The sequence below is a fragment of the Lontra canadensis genome, unplaced genomic scaffold, assembly GCF_010015895.1.
Source record: "Lontra canadensis isolate GAN:19392208 unplaced genomic scaffold, GSC_riverotter_1.0 scaffold78, whole genome shotgun sequence".
In the NCBI taxonomy this organism is placed as follows: Eukaryota; Metazoa; Chordata; class Mammalia; order Carnivora; family Mustelidae; genus Lontra; species Lontra canadensis.
Window position 1 is genome coordinate 6804519 of NW_022631072.1, and position 12534 is coordinate 6817052.

At 38.2% G+C, this 12534-nt stretch overlaps 1 protein-coding gene across 13 annotated transcripts in view; it reads left to right on the forward strand.

The window, feature by feature from the left end:
• Positions 1–12534, forward strand: part of ARHGEF33 (Rho guanine nucleotide exchange factor 33) — a 116380-nt gene that overhangs the window by 20366 nt on the left and 83480 nt on the right. For all 13 annotated transcript variants that reach the window (XM_032881964.1, XM_032881961.1, XM_032881962.1 and 10 more), the window contains exons 3-4: positions 6843–6953; positions 8500–8549. In XM_032881964.1, coding sequence (XP_032737855.1) covers positions 6929–6953; positions 8500–8549 — 75 coding nt within the window. In that variant the 5' untranslated portion in view covers positions 6843–6928. The remainder of the gene's footprint in view (positions 1–6842; positions 6954–8499; positions 8550–12534) is intronic.

The window sequence follows — 12534 nt, forward strand, 5'->3', positions numbered from 1 at the left end:
TAATGATTTGGAGAAAGACACGAGTAATAAAAGCACCCATTCTGAAATCAGAGACCTGAGTTCCAATTCCGGCTCCCTCTGCCATTTTTTTATCCTTGATCCTTGGTATATTATTACCTCATTGTCCCAACCCTCAATATTTTCATCTATAAAACAAGACAATGATACATGCTCAACAGGACAAATATGAGGATTTAATGAAATGCGACAATATAAATAAATATGAAGTTGTAGTGCTTGGCACCTAGCAGCTGTTCAATAAATGTTATTTCTCTCTCCACCATTCTTTTTCTTTTTCTTTTTTTAAGGTTTTATTTATTTATTTGACAGAGAGAGTGAGAGAGCACAAGAAAGGGGGAGCAGCAGAGGGAGAAGCAGGCTCCCCGCTGATCTGGGAGCCTGATGCGGGGCTCAATCCCAGGACCTTGAGATCATAACCTGAGCTGAAGGCAGATGCTTAACCACTTAACTGATTGAGCCACCCAGGCACCCTCCACCATTTTTTATATAGCACACAGAAAGATGCTTAAGCTCTATCAACAGATCTGTTGACAAATTTAAGGAAATACATGGCTTCCTAGGAAAACATAAATTAAAGAATTAAGCAGAAAAATTGAGTAGATCAATTACCTTTGAAAAAATTGAAGAGAGTTTAAAGACCTGTCTACCTTTTAAAAAAAGGTCCAGATGATTCCATAGCTATGCTCTAGTATCTTTTAAGCAACAGGAAATTCCAATTTAAATGAAATTTTTCTAAATTATAAGAAAAGATTGAAAACTCTCTAATTCATTTTAAGAAGCTAGCATATCCTTAATGCCAAAAAAAAACCTTCCACAGATCAAAGTCACTCGTGAATATAGCTGTGAAATGTCTAAATATTAACAAATAGAATCCAGCGTATCAAAAGAGATATATCCTAGGACTGTAAGTATGATTCAACATCAGGAAAGCAGCAAATAATAAATTAAAGGGATAAAAAACAATTCTATCAATGGCTATTGAGAGGACTAATAAAATACAATATCCATTCCTAATAAGAAATTTTAGTAAAATAGAGCTAAAAAGAAATTATTTAAATATGATAGAGATTATTTACCAAAGATAGCATTCTAAAATGCTATCATTTTAAATGATAATTTAAATGATCATTCTAAATGACTTTAAAGCCATTTACATTAAAATCAGAAAATGGATAATGATGTCCACCATCACCATTATTAGTAAACATTATTCTGGAAGCTCTAAGAAATACAATAAGATAGGACAGTGAAATAACCAGTATAAATATTTGAAAATAAGGATAAAAATCACCCAAAGGGGGCACCTGCCTGGCTCAGTCAGTAGAGTGTCTGACTCTTGATCTTGGGGTCATGGGTTTGAGCCCTAAGTTGGGTGTAGAGATTACTAAAAAAAATAAATTTTAAAAAATTACCTAGAAAGCTCAAGAAATAGTCATTTATTTATTTATTTTGTTTTTTAAGTGGGCTCCACACTGGGCTTGAACTCACAACCCTGAGGTTAAGACCTCAGCTGGGATCAACAGTTGGACAATTAATTGACTGAGCCACAGGTACCCCAAGAAATACTCATTTAGAAATCTTCTATAATTAGTAAAAGAATGTATTAAGGTGGTTAAATGTAAAACAAATATGAAAAAAAAAAGAGAATAAAAAACCCAGCTAGAAGCAGGAGTGGGAAAATGCCATTCATAATAGCAATAAAAATTATAAAATACTGAACAAATTTCACAGGAGCAGAATCTTTTTTTTTTTAAGATTTTATTTATTTATTTGACAAAGAGAGATCACAAGTAGGCAGAGAAACAGGCAGAGAGAGAGAGGAGGAAGCAGGCTCCTCACTGAGCAGAGAGCCCGATGTGGGGCTTGATCCCAGGACCCTGGGATCATGACCTGAGCTGAAGGCAGAGGCTTTAACCCACTGAGCCACCCAGGCGCACCCAGGAGCAGGATCTTTAAGAAGAAAATAATAAAATCAGATCAAGACCTAAAGCAAGATCCAGTCAAATGGAAAGAATATACATGCTCTTGGGTGACAAGACCTGATGTTAAAAAAAAGATCAGTTGTCCCAAATTAATATATAAATCTAATACAATTCCAATTAGAAGCCAAGTTTTTTTGTAATGGATAAAATGATCTTGGAATCCTTTTATTTATATGGAAAAATAAATGTCAGGTAAAGCAAATTATAAAAAAAATATAGTTGACTTCCTTACCAAATATCTTTAAAACATGGAAGGACATATAAAATTTGTGGTTTGGGAATTGAAACACAGAGAATGGAATGGGACAGAGAGCCCATAAAAGATCTCTGTGTATATGGGAAGTTAACATGTGACAGAAATAATGTTCAAATTCTGTGAAGGAAAAGGATGGCTTGGTAACGACTGATGCAGGCACAAGCAGCCATCCATCTGGAAGGTAAACAAATCGGTCTCTCCCTCGCATCACATACAATTACAAGTTCCAGATGAATTAAACACTTAAAAATAATGAAAGCCTTGGAAGAAAATTTAGGGAAACATGTATATAAAATCTTGGGGCCGCAGAGAGCTTTTAAAGTGGTGCAAGAAATCTAGACTAAGGAAAAAAGATCTATTTGACTTCATAAATTTAAAAATGTTTCAATAGCAAAAGTGACCACAAAGTCGGAAGTAAAAAAACATAGATGGGAAAAATATTCAAAATTCACATAACAAATAAAAATCTAATTTCTATTATGTGAAAACTCTTGCTAGATGATAAGGAAAAAATAAATGATCCAATGGAAAAACATGCAAAGCAGAGGAATAGGTCATCTCAAAATAGCAAATCTAAATGTACGGTAAGGATATGTAGAGATGCACAGTAGCGCTAGCAATGAACCAAAGTAACTATGAAGTATCACTTGTCACTTACCTGACAAGAACTAAAAATTGTTAACAGGCACTATAGGCTGGGATACAGGAGAGGAGGTGCTCAGGCCATATTCCTGGGGGAAATGAGAGTAATTATAGCCTTTTTGTGAAACAGCCTAGTCGTATCTGTTAAAACCCCACATCATTAAAAGCACCAATGTGTAAGCCTCCATGTACTAAGCTGTTTGTTATAGCACTGTCTGCAGCGGCAAAATGATGGAAATCGAGGGAATGTACGTCAGTATAGAAATCATTAACATAGGTCATTCATGCCTCAGATACTATGGAGCTGCTAAAAATAATTTATTTAATCTATACCCATTATCTTGGGAAGATTGTCACGATGTACTATTAAATGAAAGGAACAAGATGCAGGGAGGTCTCGTTTGAACCTACGATGACATGTATATTCTGTGTGTATGTGTGTATATGATTATGAGAGGTGGAGAGAGGAACGGAAGAACACTAGCAGGTGGTCCACACTCATCAGTGTGACTGGGGAGAAGCCTGCAACTCTCTGCTCAGTGGCCACCATAAAATCAACATGAGTCACAAGGATCCAATTTTTAAAAAAGAAAGGATATGTAGGTGCTATAATGTAGGTGAAGTGGTGATGCAAGTAGGTCCGTTAACAATCATGTAAAACATTCAACAGGAAGAAGATTGTCAGGCAATACAGCTGAATGATCATCACGGTTCCTTAAGCAGAGGCATTATAGTTGTTTTTTTCCGTCTACATTCTAAATTTTCTCTAATGTAGTTTTGTTGCTTTTGTAAATAAATAAATAAAATAAAAATGCTAATTTACTTTATATTAACCACACACTTTTTATTATGCCTTGAAATCTGTCACTATAGGTACATATGTGAGCTTGACGACATCCTAACTCTGAAAATGTGTACCTTCACATGTTATCTATGACATACGAGAGGTATTTTCTGTTTGTTTTCAATTAGGCATAGATGAGATGACTAAATCCCTGGGAAATAATTATCCATAAAAATATGGCTTTACATGGGGCGCCTGGGTGGCTCAGTGGGTTAAAGCCTCTGCCTTCAGCTCAGATCATGATCCCAGGGTCCTGGAATCAAGCCCCACATCTGGCTTTCTGCTCAGTGGGGAGCCTGCTTCCCTTCCTTTCTCTGCCTGCCCCTCTGCCTGCTTGTGATCCCTGTCTATCAAGTTAAAAAAAAAAAAAAAGAAAAATATGGCTTTACATATTTCGAGATTTACCCCCTGCTAAACAGTAACAGATATCACTTCTAACACTAATGTTCTTTTAAAATAGATTTTATTTATTAATCTATAGAGCGAGAGAGCACAAGCAGGGGGAACAGCAGAGGGAGAGGGAGAGGCAGGCTCCCTGCTGATCAGGGAGCCCAATGCAAGGCTCAATCCCAGGACCCTGGGATCATGACCTGAGCTGAAGGCAGACACTTAACCGACTGAGCCACCCAGGAGCCCCCTCTAACAGTATTTTCAAAGCTGTGTGGACTTGGGCAAGTCATTTCTCTTCCCCTCCCTAGGCCTCAGTTGCTTTACCTATAAATGAAGGAGCTGGATGAAGTAATTTTCTCATGGCCTTTGGCTCTAACATTCCATAATTTAGTTTATATACATCATAGAATGCATTAGATGTCAAACAATTGAACAATTGTTATGGAGAAGAAAGTTTTCATCTTGTAATACTTACATCAGTTGTAAAAGACTAGAGAAGATGCCCAACCTTGATGTAACTTTATGCTCATATGAAAAATGTGCAAGACTCCAAAGACTGTATAGCCTTGACTCTCTTGCTACTCCTCATTTATAATTATATAGCTATTGACCAATACTTTTTCATTCATGTTTACCGTTTTTGCCCCTGCCAATTTATTATTTTGCTTCACAGACCTCAATACATGAATGAAAAGGTTTTTTTTTTTTTTTTTTTAAGATTTATTTAGGGATGTCTGGGAGGCTCAGTCAGTTGGGCCTTGGGTCATGGTCCCAGGGTCCTGGGATCAAGTCCCACATCAGGATCCCTGCTCAGTGGGGAACCTGCTCCTCCCTCTGCCTGCTTACTCCCCCTGTTTGTGCGCTGTTTCTCCCTCTCTGACAAATAAATGGGTGAAGTCTTTTAAAAATATATATATTTATTTATTTGAGAGAGAGGGAAAGTGAGAGCACGCGCAGGAGGGCAAGCAATGGGAAAAGGGGGAGAGAATCTCAAGCAGACTCCATGCTGAGCACAGAGCTGACCTGGGACTGGATCTCACGACCCTGAGATAATGACCTGAGTTGAAACCAGGAGGTTGACGCTCAACCGACGGTGCCATTCAGGCAGCCCTGAATGAAAAGTTTTAATTCTACTTTCCTGAGGTATAACTTGTAGAGAATAAAATGTCCCCAATGAAAATATACATTTTATGAGTTTTGACAAATGTATGCACCTGTATAACCACTACCACAGTTAAGCAACAGAACATTTCTATCACCCTGAAAAGTTCCCTGTGCCTCTTCCCAATTAAGCCCCACCCCTTATCCTAGGTAATTATTGATATGCATTTTGTTGCTATAGATGAGATATGTCCTTTCTAGGGCAACCAACATGTTTTTGACTTTTGTTTTCTCAATCTTGGATAGTGTTAATGTATCTCGATAGTTTCAATCAGGTTTCTCAGGTGCACGCAACAGAAAAGAGCTAATTTCAGCAGCATAGGAGTTTGCTGAAAGGATGTGGGCAGCTCATAGTGTTTCTGGGAGCCTGGAGAACAAGACTGGGATTATGCAGCCAGCAACAATGCCCCAAATCATAGAGTACAGCTCTTCTGGTGAGGGAAACACCCAAGCAGCAGTTGGAGTTACCTCAACTCTGTACCAGCTCATGGTCATTGCCACCACCCATGGGGCCACTGCTATTTTAGGAACTCTGTTTCTTAGAAAGTACATCCAGGATGCAAAGTACAACCAGTATATCTGTCCTAAGAAATCCTTCTGCAACTGCCATTGTCAACTGTGTGAGTAAATCTGAGTGGCATACCCTAGAGCATGCGGCCTTCATGCCAAAGCCACAGGGAGCTTAGGAGAACCTGCCACTTTCAGCCTCTAGAGTAAGACTTAATCAAGCTTTGTAAGATGGGAAGACTCCCCTCTTGTTGGAAAGGGTTAAAATCCTAGATGGCCAAAAAAAAAGGCCAATGTCTATATCACTGATGGTTAGGTTTGTTTTTTCGACTGCATTCTGAACGTGCGGCTCCATGTGTGATGGTCAGTACAACCAGGCCGCATCTGATAACAGCCCCTGTGTATAAAGTGGTCTACCAGATGCCGAAAGTGGGAATGAGGTCATCAAGGCACTCACTATGCAACGAAATAGAAACAGATGTATTGGCCTTCATACTTGCTTAAGTTTCTTCTTCTTCTTCTTCTTTTTTTTTAAGATTTTATTTATTTATTTGACAGAGATCATAAGTAGGCAGAGAGGCAGGCAGAGAGAGAGGGGGAAGCAGGCTCCCTGCTGAGCAGAGAGCCCAATGTGGGGCTCGATCCCAGGACCCTGAGACCATGACCTGAGCAGAAGGCAGAGGCTTTAACCCACTGAGCCACCCAGGCACCCCAAGTTTTTTCTTCTTAAGATGATCTCCCTCAACTATAACCTGTTAATAAAATTAATGGGTCTAAAGGAATTGATTTGATCCAAAAAAAATGTAGTGTATTAAAAAACTGCCACAATTTTAAGTAATGAATTTCATGTTTATTTATAAAATACCTTTAACTTTTAAACCAAATATTAACTTGATATTTTTATTCTTCTGAAATGACATAAACCTCAAGTTGCCTCTAATAGCTCTGTTCATTTCAGTTATTATGTTAATACATAAAATAAAACCAGTTACTTCACCAGTCCTACCTGCTATCCCGTATTCTTGATTTCAATTGCCAGGTCCAGAGAAGAAGGGGTGGCCTGATCCAGGGACAATGAGGATGTAATGTTGAAGAATCAGCTGGAGGAAAGAAGCAACAGGCACCATGGAAAAGACCAAAACAAAGCAAGGTTAGATTTTTCCTATGTCTTGCTTTAGATCTCAGGATTTAAGAAACAGAGGTTTCAGTCTTCTCTTGCCATTGTATCAAAACATGATAATATGTTACCTTGACTACTCTCATCTCCTTCTCATCATATAATGACCATGAAGAGCACAGACTTGGTGCTAGAGAAACAGGACATGTGGAAATGCTATCTATATAATTTGGTCTGAATAATTATCTTATTTTTCTTTGCAATAACTTTAGGACTTGCTTCAGAACAACCTGCTGAATAAGGCCAAGATACAGATTCAAATAAAAAACATCCAACACCTTCTAGAAACATAAGTGCTCTCTCTTTTCATCTTTACCACGCAGAATCAACCATATAGAAATAGTTCTATTATCATCTCTAATTTACAGATAAGGAAACATTCATAGAGGAGTCAGGCTACAATCACAAAATGTCAAAGTTTGATCTGGAAGCCTGTTTTCTGTTCTCATGTTCTGGTTCTTGCCCTGATACCAGGCTGCTGGGACACAGTATAAAATGGGCTAAGTAATCTTTACCCAAGCTCATGTGAGGAGTTTTGATGATCTCAAACCACCCGGATTTTATAGGAACAGCCTTCTGTTTATATAAGTTCTGGGCTCAGGAACTTCATTATTTATGAACTTAATACGCTGAAGCTGGTTCCTCTAAGGGAGGGTTTTCTACACCAGTATGTCTTAAGGGAACAATATACACACACATTCATACAACCAAATATTTGCTTTCATCTATAAACTGCTTGATTCATACAATGTGACACAATGGAAATATAACTAAGTGGATGAGGAATGAGCTGCGTAATTTACATGACTGTCTTGTCTTCGTGGCCAGCCAATGTGGTTCTGAAAGTTTAAGCCAACCCTCTTTATCCCTAGTTTATAAGTGGTTTTTATAACCTCCTTGGTATTTGCCCTGTGTTTCAGTCTCTAGTGTTGCCAATATTCTTTCATTTCTGCCTGCATCCTTCCCAGAATCTTTCCATTGACAATTCCCTTTACCAACCCTCTTGCGCAGGAAGAACAGTAAGATTACCTTAGCGGATCTGGGCAGTGACAGGAGGGGAAACCTTAAAAGTTTGGCAAGGACATTTTATGTAGGTGTCCTGAGAACAACAGAGTGATAACTAGACAGGTGTCTGGCGTAGCCTTCCTGAGTATAGAACTACCTCCTCAAGTAAACTCCTATTAGCCTCAAGAACATGAGGGAAACCCTTCAAGGGCATTCCCTTCTGGTTGGTTAATGATCACTGATCATTTACTTTGGATGAGAAACTCCCCCACTGTGGTAGAACATCTTTTGTTTTGTTACCACAAGAGGTTTATCAGGTAGATATGGTTAGGTCATTAGAATGTGAATATGGAAACCACCTACACCGTCTTACGTTTCGTTCTTATATCACTGGTTTCTTGTCATGCAGCCACAGATTTAAGATCCTATGAGTCGCCTTATTCCCTGCATGTGTGTGAGGAGGACAGGGACAGAATGAGTCATGTTCATTGAACAAAGCTCTTTCTTCCTACAGGAGAGAATGAACATATGCCGATGAATAACCCTTCCACACAGATTTACCAGGTAAAAACAATTAGATTGTTTTGAATATTCCTGTGTGTGATAGTGATGACTGTCATTTACGTATAGAGTTTTCTAGCACTCGCAAGTGCTTGCACCTCCGTCATTGCGTTTGTTCGCTTACCAGGACCATGAAGTAGGCAGGGCAGAGAGTTAAGCTCATGTTGCACCTTTGAGAAAACTGTTGAGTGAAGGACAGCTTATCTAAATTATGGCATGGCCACTCCCATGTCCATTCCGGTTTCCTTGCCCGTTGCCACCATCACTCTGGCCATGACACTGTGCGATGCCAACTCCATGAGAGAGGAGGAGAGAGCAAGCTCTGTTTTTGTTTCCTATCTTAGCAGGGAAAACTGAAAATTGAAAGGGGGTTAACACTGCAAATGTTCACACAGGGTGATCAAAAAAATGTTAAGCTCCTTCTGAACAATGGGAATAATTTTATTTCTAAGGAAGTTAAAAATTCTGCAAAACATTTTATAGTGTGTTTGCAACAACAGTCACTTGGGGCTGCTTTGACTTTCTACAGAGTATTTATTTGGTATCTATCTTCTAAATGTAAATTTAAAGTAAAATTCTGTCCTTAAAAATCATGGATGTTTATTCTGGTATAATCTGTAATGTAAAAGAAGCTTTGGGCTAGGAAAATCCATGCTCCCCTCTCAAGTTAAGGCACTGTTATCTGGAATGCAGGAGATGGAAGAAAGAACTAGCAGAGCTTGGTGGGGGCTCGGAGAAAGGATGATTTCAAAGTTGGCTGTAAAGTTTTAAGGTTTGATTGGGGAGTGGTCTTCTGGAAAAAACAATAGGAATCCAGAAGAGTCAGAGTTTTAAGGGAAATGTTATTTAGATTTGTTGAGTTTAAGTGATAGTAAAATGAAAATAATGACTAGTTCCCAGAAATCTCATGCAAGAAGTCACTGCTATGAGCCAATCAGGGCGAGCCAACACAGGATTATGAAAACATTTTTGTAATCATGCTGCTCCTAGACCAAGACCAGCAGTGGGAAGGAGTAGAGGAAACAGCCTCATTTCAATTTATTACATATTTATTGACCAGTTACTATGTGTAAAATCAACTGCTTGGTCTAGTGAGAAATAAAACAGACATTTGCAGTCGATTTTTAAGTGTCCACCTTCTGGAAAACAGATAAAATAAATGGCTCAAACAGGTAGGCTGATGGAAGGATTACAACAGAGGTATTGATGTGGTGGAGAGATGAAAGAATATTGGCTGAAGGCATTTAAGGACAGATTGGTCGTTTGGTAAGTGGATATGGGAAAAGGTGTTTCAAGCAGAGGGACCAGCTTGAACAAAGGCCTGGAAGCAGGAGTGAGTCTTCACTCAGTGCTGATTTGATGCCTTACTTGTCCACGACTTCCAACTGCCTTCCCTGCCCACCTCTCCTCTGCTCACATCTGACCTGTGTATGGCATCGGAGTGACTGTGAGTATGTCTTTAAACTTAGGTATGATTTAAAGTCTATTATAGATTTTATGTAGGTCACTCCCTGAATGTTGGCTAAATATAGCGGCAGTGGGGGGTGGCCTCATTCTCTCATTGTATCACAAACCCAAGTACATCTGTTCACAGTGGAACAAATGAAGCAGTGGAAGCGAAGCTGGTCTATATGACCTCTGTGGTGTGTGATCATAACCCCATCCTTGTTTTTAAAAGAATGCTTCCTAAAACCCAGACTGGTTACTCCAAGCAACATTTAACCAAAAGAAGATGAAGGAGAAGCAAAGAAAGAAGAAGAGGAAGAGGAAGGAGGGAAGCAGGGAGAGGTTAACTATAATAGAATACAATCTATACCAAGAAGGGAGAGCAAACTATGAAATTTGAAGTAAAATATGACATTTTAGCCATTTTCTATTTTATTTTCCTGATAGACCCCCCCCCATCCCTACCTGAAATTATAGTAAATAGTATCTTGTTTAATTATTTATTTTTTAAGTGTCTGTTTCCTTCTCTAGAATGTAAGCTCCAAGGGCAGGGACTTAGTCCATTTTGCTATCTGTTGTATCCTCAGCATAAAGTATAGTACCTGGATTATAACACATATTCAATAAATATTAGTTGAATGAATGAATGAATGAATATCTACAAGATGTATATATTGCTTTGAGCCAAGAGGTCTGATGCAGTCATTTAGTCTGGTGTCAAATCATGTTTGGAAAATTGTCTGGTTCTTCTTTGGGACAAAAAAGAAGAGATCCTTACTTCCTACCCTAATCAAAATAAACTCAAAAATGGATTAAAAGCCTAGAAATTTAAAATAATCAAATTATAGAAGTTTAGAATGAGTGAATATTTATCTTGTCTCTGGATGTGAAGAAAGCACTGGAAGAAATCACAAAGGAGAGGGCTAGAGATTTCCCCCCACATCACAATTAAAAGATTTCCCAACATAAATGTATTTTCAACCAATTCAAAGGCAAATAACAAAACAGGAAAATTCTTTTACAGAAAAATACCACAAGGGTTTAATGATATATAAATAGTCAATACAAGTCAGTAAAAAAAGAAACTTCTGAGACCTCAATAGAGTATGGGCAAAGGACACAGACAACTTACCAAAGCAGAATTATTGGTAGCTAATAAGTAGGAGAGAAGATGGAGGCTTTTGAAGCTTATGACAATCTGATTAGTGAATAATAAAATAATAATATTTAGTTCTGACGAGTGTGTGTAAATTGGTGGAAACTTCAATAGAACCTTTTAGTTAAAATATAGTAAAAGTGTTAAAATGTTTGTAACCCTAATTAGCTCCCTGCTTTTAGATGGATTTGACCTCCTTGGTAAATAGGTACCTTGACCCAAATCAGATCACAGGAGCCAACAGGAGAACAAGCACTACCAGCTCCCAGTTCATTCCAGAATTATTACCAGAACCGGTGAATCTGTGTGGATACACTGATTGTTCTTTAGCTCATATTCCCTTTCATTTGACTCCAAGTCTATTCTGCTTTTCTCTCATCCTCCGTTCACTGTACATAGGCCTCTCAGATTTCACCCACTCTCTTCTCCAGAGTCAGATTGTGTTGCTGCAGACTGATTATTTCCTTTTGCACACGGATTTTTAAAATAAGATTCCATTAACTTGTGAAGTGGGGGTGGGGTCCCACAATCAAGGCCACAGATGTGGTAACTGCACCATTTGGTCCTAGCCCAACTCCCGCCTAATGATGTGAATTCCAATATGTTTCTGGCTCACCTGCAGGAATGTAAACATTGCAGCTTCCTCCCATTTATGTTACTTATGTTTTGTATATTTTGTCCAAGACATGTTTTTCTAAATACACTAATTTAGTCCTTTGAGTCAAATACTACCCAACGTCTTAAGGAATATTTAGGAATTTATCTTAAGGAAATAATCTGAAATGCATACCAAGCTTTAAATAAACAGCATTATAGGTCAGCATTATTTATAATGTTGAAAAATTACAAACAACATAAATTTCCAAGAAAACTGAATGGGTGGATAAACTCTGGCACATCCATCGGATGGAATATCGAGTAACCATTAAAAATAGACACATAGAAGAAAATTCGAAGGCTTCAGTAAAGGGTTTATAACAGTGTTTGGCAAATATATCTGTAGTATGAGTTCAACCATATTAATGTATGCACTTATATTCACAGAACAAAACAGAAGAAAATGTGCCCAAACATTCGCGGTTGTATAAAAGTAGGGAGATTTGAAGTGATTTTTTTCTTTTTTCTTTTTCTCTGCAACGAAAATAATTTAAGGAAATGAGTTATGTGCCAAAAGGACCCCTAACTGAAAAACTATGGGAACCAGTCCTACAGTAATAGGTTTCATCATTAAAATTGCCTTTGAAAGTTTTCTAGGATTTGTTTAGTCCGTTTTGAGCCTCAGTCTCTTTTTGCCATTAAGGAATATCTCCCAACACCAGAGAAATTAATTCTACTAGGCCTGTGGTGATTCCCAGATTGATAAGATAAATTTCCAGCATGTCCTGC